The sequence below is a fragment of the Triplophysa dalaica genome, chromosome 13 (genome assembly GCF_015846415.1).
Source record: "Triplophysa dalaica isolate WHDGS20190420 chromosome 13, ASM1584641v1, whole genome shotgun sequence".
NCBI classification, from domain to species: domain Eukaryota; kingdom Metazoa; phylum Chordata; class Actinopteri; order Cypriniformes; family Nemacheilidae; genus Triplophysa; species Triplophysa dalaica.
The window spans coordinates 14,750,597-14,762,200 of NC_079554.1; the positions used below are offsets into that span (position 1 = coordinate 14,750,597).

General features: G+C 38.8%; 2 protein-coding genes across 3 annotated transcripts; one reads left to right on the top strand and one right to left on the bottom strand.

The window, feature by feature from the left end:
• Nucleotides 1-7: 7 nt before the first annotated feature.
• On the bottom strand, nucleotides 8-6,113 carry wtap (WT1 associated protein). 2 transcript variants are annotated; one of them, XM_056764267.1, is made up of 8 exons: nucleotides 5,576-6,113; nucleotides 4,775-4,812; nucleotides 4,623-4,678; nucleotides 4,477-4,535; nucleotides 4,239-4,366; nucleotides 3,428-3,606; nucleotides 1,295-1,449; nucleotides 8-1,176 (listed from the first exon to the last, which is right to left on the bottom strand). In XM_056764267.1, exons 2-8 carry the CDS (start codon nucleotides 4,802-4,804, stop codon nucleotides 527-529), a joined length of 1,257 nt encoding a protein of 418 aa, XP_056620245.1. In that variant the 5' UTR covers nucleotides 4,805-4,812; nucleotides 5,576-6,113; the 3' UTR covers nucleotides 8-526. The 2 variants fall into 2 exon arrangements, with proteins under 2 accessions (XP_056620245.1, XP_056620246.1); XM_056764268.1 differs by lacking the exon at nucleotides 5,576-6,113 and adding an exon at nucleotides 5,383-5,546.
• A 162-nt stretch (nucleotides 6,114-6,275) lies between these two features.
• sod2 (superoxide dismutase 2, mitochondrial) lies at nucleotides 6,276-8,226 on the top strand. Its single transcript, XM_056764269.1, has 5 exons — nucleotides 6,276-6,417; nucleotides 6,997-7,199; nucleotides 7,308-7,424; nucleotides 7,516-7,695; nucleotides 7,846-8,226. The coding sequence occupies exons 1-5, from the start codon at nucleotides 6,374-6,376 to the stop codon at nucleotides 7,989-7,991; spliced, it is 690 nt and encodes a 229-aa protein (XP_056620247.1). The 5' UTR covers nucleotides 6,276-6,373; the 3' UTR covers nucleotides 7,992-8,226.
• The last annotated feature ends 3,378 nt before the right edge of the window (nucleotides 8,227-11,604 follow it).

Consider the following 11,604-nt stretch of genomic DNA (forward strand, 5'->3'; position numbering starts at 1 on the left):
GCTTGAGTCATATTAAAACTCTTTATTGATATTTGGTCAGTACATGAAAAGGGTTGAATTTAACTGAATATAACAAGATACATCTCAAAAACTACACACAAGTCAAACAACTGTTTTCTCGCAATGTAGAGGAACAAAAAAGTCAACATCAGGAAACTAAGGACTCTCTGAACTCACATCTTCAAGACTTAATGGAGCATTATGGTACATCACACATTGCTAAAGGATTTCTGGTTCCAGCGAATGAGCAAATGAACAGTTCAGAACCAGGTTTATATTATTTCACCAGAGGAAAATGCTTTAAAAATCATTCTTAAAAAATCAGATATACAAACTTAACGTTGCTCATTTTACAAACGTAATCAGCGTTGAGCGTGTTGCAGATGCACTGAAATGGGTTATGATGGGTGGTCAGGTAGAAAAAAAAAAATCACATTCTCAAACAAGAACTAACTGGCCTGAAGTGTGAGACTTTCTTGTTTGTCACAAGTAACTTAAAAATTGAAACACTGAACTTATAAGAATGTTACAAAACAGACCCTGTGGACGCACTGGAGGCTTTGGTGGCTGCACTTGAGTCCAGGCCATTCTGAGTGCTGTGCCGCATACCCGCAGTCCTGCTGCCTTTGGAGACAGCGGCGGCCTCATGGGAGTCGGCATTGGAGTCTGTATCATTAGAGTGTTGGGTCACTGACGTCTCGCTGCCTGTAGGTGAGTCCACGCTCTCATAGCCGGCACTTAGCTGAGTCACATACCCGTCTCCGCCCCTCTGGCTTACCGCATCTTCCGAGTGGTTGGAGAGTTTTGACATACCACCATGGGTGGGGCTGGACACAGAGGGTGAAGGTGGGTAATCTTCATCTGCACTGCTTGCTTCCCTGTACAGGCTGGACCCGGAAGCACCCCTCTGAGACGAGTTCCCATTGGAGGGTCCGTTGGACACTCTTCCGCAGTCTTTCCCCACAGATGAGGTGTTTGCTGCTTCGCTTAGAATAGAAGGATCAGAGGCAGCTGAAGGTGAAGTTCTGCATAGACCAGCCCCACTAGAAGTTCCTTGGACCTGGGACATCTGAGACATCTGGTGTTTGGTCTCTTTCAGCTGCTGCTGAAGAACCAGGATGGTGCTCTGCATGCCCTCCACCTCCTCATCCAGCTGAATAATAAAGTCATTCAGTTCTGGACCATGCAAACGCACATGTAAAAAAAGAGAAGACGGAGTGAGTTTTCTAAACACCAACAAGAACATGGCAGAGTAGATGTTGTTGAATGATGCACCAGAAAGACTTTCGCTTACCATCTTGGCTGCTCTTGAGTTCTTCGCTGTATTTCTTCTGCAAGGCGAGCTCAGCCTCCAGCTGGGCGATGCGCCCCTGAGACAGTTGTCTGCCCAACTCCTGATTCTCCTGGATCAGCATGCGACATTTCGCCATCAGCTTCTTACCAGTCTGGCTGCAAGGGAAACAAGTCTAACATCACATCGTGAACATGGCCACAGGGTCAACACATGTGGCCAACGCATTAACAAACTTGTGGTAAGATTAGCCAGCAAGAAATAATGTACAAAAATAACTCCAACGGCAACATTGGTATGTGTTTGTTGAGAAATGACAATTCAACAATTCTAGGAAGAAATGGTTGAACAGTTTTCAGACTACAAGTTAAAAGTAGGAGATCTTGAACACATTTAAAACAATCATCAGAGAACCAAAATAACGAAACAATTCAAGATTCAAAAGTAGAGATGTAATGAAAACCACTGTTACCAAACTTTCATACCTACCTTTTTAAAAATTCTTAACCAAAACCAAAGAATTAATCACATGTTAGAAAAAAATAGCATCAACTGAGGCTTTCTATTATTGTAGAGGCTCATAAACAATTTACAGTATATTTTTTTGTCTTTGGAGTATTTCCACAGTGGCTAATGCAATTGTCTGTATAATCAGTAAGATAAAACTCATAATGGGGCTATTTGTAATTCATTTGAGGTATTTCAAGAAAACTTTAAATCTGTATTACAACCTATTGTTAAATCTATACTATGGTGCATATTATAATGCAAATGGAGAGTACATGCAACACTGTAAACTATACTAATATTCAGCACAACCTTGAATTTAATGGTCACTCTGCCAAATATAATAAAACTACGAACATTACGATCCAAAAATCACTTGGCAAAGATTCTGAGCAAGACCCCAATTTAATATTGAAAATACTGAGGTCAAACTTGGACTATTTTCTAGAAAAAAACCCACTGCTATTTCAAACCTCTCTGGATTTACTTAGTCATTTCTGAGCAGACCATTTTAAACAGACCAGATGTCGATAGCTTTGGTAACAAATAAAATGGCCTAAACCAAGAACAACTGTCCTCAAGTTTAAAATATAACAATTGGTTAACATTTAATACCTCTTTTTTGAAGCTGCAAAGGCACTAAATGTGTCTCGAGAAAAATTAACAGAAAATAATCCATACTGGGTTACTGAAAATTAAAAGTGGATAAGTTACCGGAGATGAAGTACAAAATCATCATACACAGACATTTGAACAGCTTGAATAGTTTCCTATGACACACACTGCACATTGGCATTCACATTGAAAAGAACATTCAGATTTGCATCTGCAGCAGCGGAACAGCCAATCAGAAAGAGGGTTCACTTTGACCATACTGCTGTAAATGCAAGGTGCATTTCCAGAGCAAAAACAAAGTATATTACGAACACAAAAAAAGAAAGTTAGACACTGTACCGTAAGTCGCACCTGTGAGATGAACATATAGCAATGTCTTTGCAGATCAGAGTCTCATTCCTCCCCCAAAGTCTTACATCATACCAAAGGCCCCCAAAGTCTTATGATTGTGATTAACTCATCCCCATTTCATTGCATCACTCTACATTCCCGCCTCCCTGTGTTACATTCTAGATTCTTAACCAGTCTCAAGAGTTTAAATGGGGGCATATTCCTCAGCAACACGTTTAGTAAGGCCGTGTCATGTTTTAAATGTTCAATAAGTGAGCATTAAACTACAGTTCAATCAGCTCCAGAGCCAACGCTGCGCTCAAGTCTCTCACAGGAAACTTTCTAATATGGGCTGTCAGAAGGGGGCGTTTCCACGGTGACCACCTCTTCAGGAACAGTCCCGATTCCTTCAGGCTTCTGTACCATGAGGGGTGTGAGAGAGCTGAAACAAAAGTGTCACCTGACCAAAACTGTTGCGCTTTGTTCTGACTTTACATTACGGTATGTATGACAATACAAAAGAAAAATGTCTTTCGAGTTTTGGCTTTAAAGTCTGCATCTCGTTGCGAGCAAAACATTTCAGTCTTCCCCCACCGTTATCTGCACTCCTGCAGAGGAGAAGGTGGGGGGTGAATCAGGAAAGTCTTGACTTTTTGTTTGGAGGGGGGAGTTATTTTAGTTTACCTATCAGGTGTAAATTTCCAGGCACTCAGTTCATTTTGGGCTTGCTCCAGTTTGTCTTTAGTCTGTTCCAGTTCAGCCTTCATTTTGTGGAAAAATAAGTTGATGGCAGGGTCTACCATGGACGATCTCAGTTGAGCCGCATTCGGTTGCTGGACTTGCTTCAGATACTGGATTTGGGTCTGCCGGATAAGAAAAACAATTAGAATCCAAGCGTTTGAACCATCAGTCAATGAAGGCATATGATGCCCCCAACTGTTTAAAATGTCTAAACTCGCTTTGAAGCTGGAATATTATTAAGCAGCGCTTTGAAAATACAACAGTTGGTTAATATTGCCGTTTCATTTCTAAAATATGTAGCCTGACATAACACTGAACGCAGGAGTCTGAATGTTCGATTAAGTTTATCATTGACTCAAATTGATCGATCTTCTGGACCTGCAACAACTTCAAAATTGGCAAAACGTTTGCATTGCTGTGGTCATCATCTACTCTGCACAGTCTGTCAATGCATTTGACACATTTTTCATCAAAGTCAAGATTAAATCATGATTTGTTCCTTTAATGAATGGAAAGTCTGAGATAATAACAGTGGCAATATTGTCATTTCTCCATCTATTATAATAACAATACCGGGGTTTAATTTGCATGACCAACACGTGGCAATGCATTTGAGTGGAAGGCTGTTATTTCACTATTTCGTAGTGAAAGTAAATATTAATTGATGGAAAACAGAGAAGTTTAGCATCCATTAGACATGCGTCCATAGATAACTGACCAACATGCAATACTTAAAACATAAATTTACACTTACTGTGCACTCTTGCATTTCCTGCTCCTTTGTAGCAAGCCTCATAACCAGAATGTTCTCTCTGCGAGCAGACTCCTGCTGTTGCTGCTTGAGCTTCTCCTCAGACTCCTTTAAGCCCGTCACATCATTGGCTGCAGGCAATTGAACATGAAACGGATGCATTATTTAAAAACATCAAGTTTTCTTAGCCGGACATCCATGCATATTAATAATTCAGAACATTAGGGATATGCAAACTTACAGTTTAAATCTGCATATTTCGCCTCGATCATCTGGACGTAAGCCTCATGCTGCTTCCACCTAAATCCAGGAAAACATATAAATACATAGTCAGCTTCACTGCTCATATTCTCATAGATTGTCACGTAACAGGAGTCTTTTACACACCGAGAACACAGTTCCTCTCGTGTCAAGGTCTTCATGTCGGATTCATTGAGGCGAACCTGTAAACACATAAAATGGAAACAAAGATTTATGAGGCTAGTTACTTAAGTGAGAGAGATTTTTATTCATCTTTAGGGATGTGAAAACGAGCTCACCTTCTTCGGGAGAGGTTCTTCATTGGTCATTCTGATCTCTGCAAGGGACAGAAAATGAAATGTTACAACACTCAGAAAAAGCCTTTCATGATATAATGCAGCAAATATCTAGAGAGCTGCATGGATTTCTCACGCCTACACATTGCAAATACAGGCCAGCGGTCCAATTATTATGTAATTTTGCATACATTTCACAGATATAATTTGTCTCTTTCAAAAGCAGTCTTCGTAGTTGTAAATTTTGAATAATTCTTCATCAAACATTGTGACGAAAGAAAGAAAGACAAAGTTCCTTCTTCGGGGAAATTAAATTGCTCCTCTAACCGGGAAATACACTAGCCCATTGCTCGTGCATTACATGCATCTTCGCTTAACTGTTATAATTGCAAATCCTTAATTTTAATGCAATAGCAACATACATGTGGCGGGCAAAATAAAAAAATTAGCTTATTAAAGTATGATCAAATGCACCGAGCTGAGATGAAGAAAAACAAGCGCGCCTGCTTTGAGTTGACATGCTAAACGCTGTGGGCTACAAACAAACGCGCGAATCTAATACGCTCATAACTTAAGGTGCACATACGTGTCGGGGAAAATATTAAGCTTACAGAGAATAAACTTCAGATTCTCCTCAAGGTTAAATCAATGAATTATATCAGGAACAACTGGTGGAATGAAAAATGTGCCGGCGCGTTGTTGGAGCTGTTATCTCTGTCACAAAATGGCGGAGAAGGAAGAGGCTCTCCTTCTCCGAGAAACAGCACTATATCCAAAGTAACCAAATATTCCCCAAATACTTACCAGTCCCGTTTCACTTTGTACAGAACGACGTGGAATTCTCTCAATTTATTCTTGCGCGGTTATGTTGACTTATATATTTCTCGCTGGTTGGAGAAAAGGTGCGTTTTTTATTTAGACGTGGGGGAGTCCGTCCACCATACCCAGCGTGTGCGATGTTCCGCCGCACCGCATCAGTTAAGGGGGAGGAGCACATCACCACCAATATGTTCCCATACGTGCTTTCATTTTACCTTCATGTCTTTCAACGTATTTGTTTGTCTTTTTAGTTTTATGAGACACCGTGCATCGCATTTTTTTAGTCGTGCGTATTTATATTTAAAGCTTCGTTCGTCATCGTGTAGTTCTAAACAAATCAGCTGCTTTGCTGTTACAGTGAAACTCTTTTGTGAGATACAACTTAATTCCAAATCTTGTTAAATAATAACAACCATTGTGTTTCTTAAACTACATGATTCCGTGCTAAGCAACTCTCACTGTCAAGGCCTACTAGCGCCTAGCTGAATCACACCAATTGACATTATCAACTGGGTGTGCACGGATTCTGTAAACCAACCCAGTTTGTCCACAAAATGTTGTTCCTTTGAAATATCTAAACTACAATATTTAAATAATCACTTTTATATATATATGTATATATAAAACATACGTTACATCGTTGTTAATAAACAATAAAAATAATAATTTATCGTACCGGACCCCTATTTTGAAATAGTGGTACGCTCTAGCCCAACTTGAAGTTTCAAGGGCAGGCAATTGGGCAGGCGTAGATTTGTCGATTGAGTACATGTGTGGCGGTGTATGACGAGCTACAGCATGCTGTGCAGAGTCGGATATGTTCGCAGGTAAAGTTACCTGAAGTTTAATAAACAAAACTCGCACATAATGTACAGTTAACTAAATATTCGTGCTGGGTTGTTTAAAAAGCAATGGCGATATGGGTTTGTCTTTGGTACAGGAACGAAGCGTTTAGTTTGGCATTATCAACGCATTTCTATTACAGATTGCGATTTCACCGCAGTTTAATTTCACAGTGATATTTCGAGTTCGTTGAATAATGCGTATTTATGTCGTTGGGCTAACAACACAACAAGCCGTGTCCTTATTATACAAGTGTAGGGTCAACTTTTCATATTTCGTTGCAACTTTTGGTGTTTGAAACTAACTTACACCGGCTGGCACATTCGGTTTTGTTCTGGCAATTTCTAATGTTAGAAGTGTGGTCTGGTCACGTAACAACAACCTTGTGTGAACTCACTACTGGATTTCTTAATACAATGGGTGTATCCTTCCAAACTGTTGCATATACATTACCAGTCTTTAGAAACATATGCAAATGATGTGTGTGTCTATTCTTACACACCCACTTTGCTATAATATTTCTAGAAAGTGAGAAATGTGTCTTTTTTTTATGTCCATTCTAGGTGCGCTGCCACCTTGAACCCCATCTTAGGTGCTGTGGCCTCCAGACAGAAGCACACACTCCCTGACCTCCCATATGACTATGGTGCGCTTGAACCTCACATCTGTGCTGAGATCATGCAGCTGCACCACAGCAAACATCACGCAACGTACGTCAACAACCTCAACATCACGGAGGAGAAATATAAGGAGGCACTCGCAAAGGGTGTGTACAGAAGAATTTGCTTTAAGCAGAATTTGGAAAACCTTTCTGGGAAGCTCCTACACAGCATATAAGAAATCTACTAAATACGTTTTTCTTAATGTGATTCAGGTGACGTTACAACCCAAGTGTCCCTTCAGCCTGCATTGAAATTTAACGGTGGCGGTCATATTAATCACGCTATATTCTGGACAAATCTTTCACCGAATGGTGGAGGAGAACCACAGGGTAAGATCGTGCCATATTGTACATATAAGTAAATCTGAGATGTCAGATAAAAATATATAGTAGTATATTATAAGTTTTATACATTTTGTAGGTGACCTCCTGGAGGCTATTAAGCGTGACTTGGGCTCATTTCAAAAGATGAAGGAGAAGATGTCTGCTGCCACGGTGGCTGTTCAGGGCTCAGGCTGGGGTTGGCTGGGCTATGATAAAGACAGCGGAAGGCTGAGGATCGCTGCTTGTGCTAACCAAGATCCTTTGCAGGGCAGTACAGGTAAAGGTGGCTTCTACGTGAACAAATAGATATTTAATGGAACCAAATTTACGCTGTAACTAGTGGGTTTTCATATAAACAATATAACATATGAAGCAGTTGTTTTGCTGAAAGCATTGTTCTTTACTCTGTTTCCCTTTTAAATTTGAGGTCTCGTCCCACTGCTTGGAATAGATGTCTGGGAGCATGCATACTATCTCCAGTACAAGAACGTTAGACCGGACTATGTTAAGGCCATCTGGAATGTTGTGAACTGGGAGAATGTCAGTGAGCGTTTCCAAGCTGCCAAGAAATAATTTACACCACACTTGAAAAATAAAAAAGAGCAGAGTGTCCATATATACAGTCAAAGCGCACAAATCTGACCATAATTCAACTACCAAACTAAACTAAACTCTGTAAAATTACAGAATGGTTACTGCTTAACAAGCTCCTTTACTGTACAGAGAAAATCGAAGCATGAGTTGTCATTAATGAAAGAAAATATGTATGTTTTGAGTACATTTAAATTAAAAGGTTGTTTGAAATTGACATCTTGTTTGTGGTCACTTTATTTTATTATTTAAACCTTTGGACGTGTATTATTTAAAGAGAAGTAAATAACAGCATTTAAGACAACATATGTATTTTCGCCGCTAGAGGTCGCAAATTCAAATCAGGGGTTACTTGATGACGTTGTGAGAGAAAGTTGGATATAATTGATCATTTCTCTGGAATTAAAGATTGTTAAAAAACATTTGGGATAATATAAGTACAAAAGTGAGCACATGCATCGTGACAGTTTTCTTTATTGATTTTTTAATGCATATATATTTTAACTTTTATTTTTGTCAGAGGATGTCTGCCAGTTCTGAACGAAATATGCGATTTTAATAGAGTTTCGTAAAGACGTGGAGCCGAGTTATAACTTGTGTATTCAGGTGTAGGCGCAATAGGAGTATACAAGATAAGCCTTGTGTGCTTCTAGCTTTTCCTTGTGGCAACAGCAGAGGGCGCCAAAGAACATCTTATTTTAATTGTACGAAGACGTTCTCTTCAAACTTGAAAATGCGTTATACATTGATATATACATGCATGAAACATCCTCCCATTATTATTTTCCACCAAGTAAAATGACACGTGACTGAAATGTTTCCTGACTGCTACTTCCTCTTGTGATATTGTCTCTGACACATTGAGTTACGTGATTAACATAACCTTTTGCTCTGATGAATAATTATTAGTTATTTTAATTTGAGAATAATGCCTTGATGTGTGCCAGAGTGAATTACATTATCTGTGTAGTCAAAACGTACTGATAAGAAACTTCAAATCTGTCTTGCGTTAGTGAACAGCTTACACAGTTTTTCCATGTCCATGCATACCAAAAGTCTGTCCTTTGTGTTCATATTCCAATCACAGACACAATTATTTATATACAACCAGAGACAAGTGTACGGTAAAGGAATTCACAAGGTATCCAAAGCACATGCACAAGCAATTTGAAGAGGTTGCGGCCAAGTGAAACAGGGATTTTTTCTTTTGTGGGTTCATATCTTCAAATCAAATTGTTCTGTCAGGTTATGGCCACTGCTGATGCTTTTCTTTTAATCTCGTAATACAGGAGAATGAGTCTATAACTCATTTCCTGAAAAATGAAGAGTTCTCTCCAGTTAAGGTTTAATTGTAATTTTTCTTCTGATATTGCTCGGAATGGGTCAGGGGCCGGTGAAGCTTTTTGATCCTAAAGGTTCCTTTAGTGTCCAGATGTGTGGTGCCATTTGAAACGTATGAAAGACAGCACAAAACATGACCCATGAGGATGGTAAAACAAATCTCCCCCTGTTTCTCTTACCCACATTCCTTACATGTCAATCAAATTTGAAATGAAATGAGCTATTAGGAATTTAAGATGATTATGAGTTATTGAATTGCTAGGTGAAAAGTGTCAAGATGTCTCCAGGCATTCATTTGAATCTGTCAAAGGCCTGTGGTTTGAAAAAAGCCTGATGTTCAGCGTCAGTTCAGCATCAGGCACTAGCAGACACGAGCTCGCTTTGTACGATGCCAAAGCTGCATCTTCCATGAGCTTGAAAACAGACCCGAGGCTTCAGGTGCAGCAGAAATGTCAACCAATTTGTTCTCAATTCTGCCTGTTCATTGGAAAAAGCCTTTAACGATCACTCTTTTTCCAACTCAGACTGATGGCACGTTTTGGTGTGGCCTACTTTTCCCTTTTTAACTACAGAATGCCAGAGTTCGCTTCCTTCCAGCATGGCTCGTAAAGTAGAAATACTTGCAATCGGGATAGTGTTTCTTAAGCTTCTGGAAGAAAAGAAGGAAAATACCAACATCTATTCATCAAGCTCAGCCCTCCCTCTTCTCACCAGCCTATCTGTCTGCTACTTATTTTTTGACACCACTCTGTCTTTTTCCAGAATTATATTTCCTCGGGAAATGTGACCCCTTTTCTTGTTTGCTCTATTTAGGTCCTTATTCTCATTCCATGTGGTCTTGTTATTTACATCCCAAATAAGCAATGTTTTATTGTCTTCCATACTAGATTGATAGATTTATTGTCTTGTTCAAAAACTAAACAGACTTTTGACAGTTGGCAGTAAGACCACCTGCCTGTTCTTTTAATTTCCCTTTTTGTTTTGCAAAGTTGAAATCACTTTTCATCCAGGGTATTTTTTTTTCCAGGGTAAACATTTGTTCATGTTCCAAAAATTGCACTTATCACTTAATTTAAAACACAATTAACAACTACAACAGATTAATTTAGAATATGCAAAATATGTTTCTACTGGAAATGTTTCTGTAAACACACTTTCGTATTCTTTAGTGGATATTCAGTATAAATGGAAAATGTTTGGGCATACTTTATAGTCTGTATTCACAACGTGCTGTAACTGAGGCAGCAAATGAATCTTTTTGCCTTCAACATTAAGTTGAAATATTGCACAGAAAGTAAATGATTTAACACATGATCCGGTGACAGAAGGCACCCACAAGCCCTCACAGTGTGGTGTGTTTCTCTTCTGTTTTATTAGTTTTTTTTGTTGCGAAACGAACAAGGCGTTTTTGCCCAACCACATGTACCATTACTGCGCCTATAATAGAGGGGTTGAGTTCAGAAAGAAGCAATGTTTTCTTTGCCTAACAAAAAGTGTATGATTATTATTTATGAAAGATCACATGTGGCAGTAGAAAGTGGTTTGTATTAAATACTATTTCTTATAGGTCCAGTGTGTAATTTTGACAGAAATGCAATATACTTTACATAACTATATCTTCAGAGGTGTATAAAGAGCTTACATAATGGAGGGATTACGTTTTTCTTACCTTAGAATGAGCTATTTCTATCTACATACACCGTGTGTAAAATAATGAGCCGTTGGTTGCAATTCGCAACCTTACCATTAGATGCCGCTTAAATCTCAAAATTGCTTCAAACTTTTTCTTTCTCGCTCCCTTCACATCCTTATATTTTTATATAAAATGTAGTTATACAACAGTGAAATGGTCCTTTAAATTCTTTGGGTCTTAAAACAACGCATTGTTTATTCTAGTCTGTTATGTTTTAAGCATTTGCAAGAATTACTGCATTTGCCGTGTAAAATCGACATGATTATAAGCGTGCTTAAATGCCTAGCATAGTGTGATTATGTGGATATTTTCAGCTTTAAGTAAAAGCTTTACACAAAGCATTACATTTGACGTTTAACAGTAAAGTCTAAACCGGTTGGCAAAAAATTATGTAGAGTTCTCTAATTGAGATTTCAGGTTTTGTATTTTATTCTGCATTGTGACATCTCTATTCAATTGTGCACATTGTGACATCTCTTTACGGCAGTTTAAAACATTAAACACTCATAAACACAAGCTTGAGAGAATGAATGTGCTGCCTTATTGGTTGTCATCTAAATT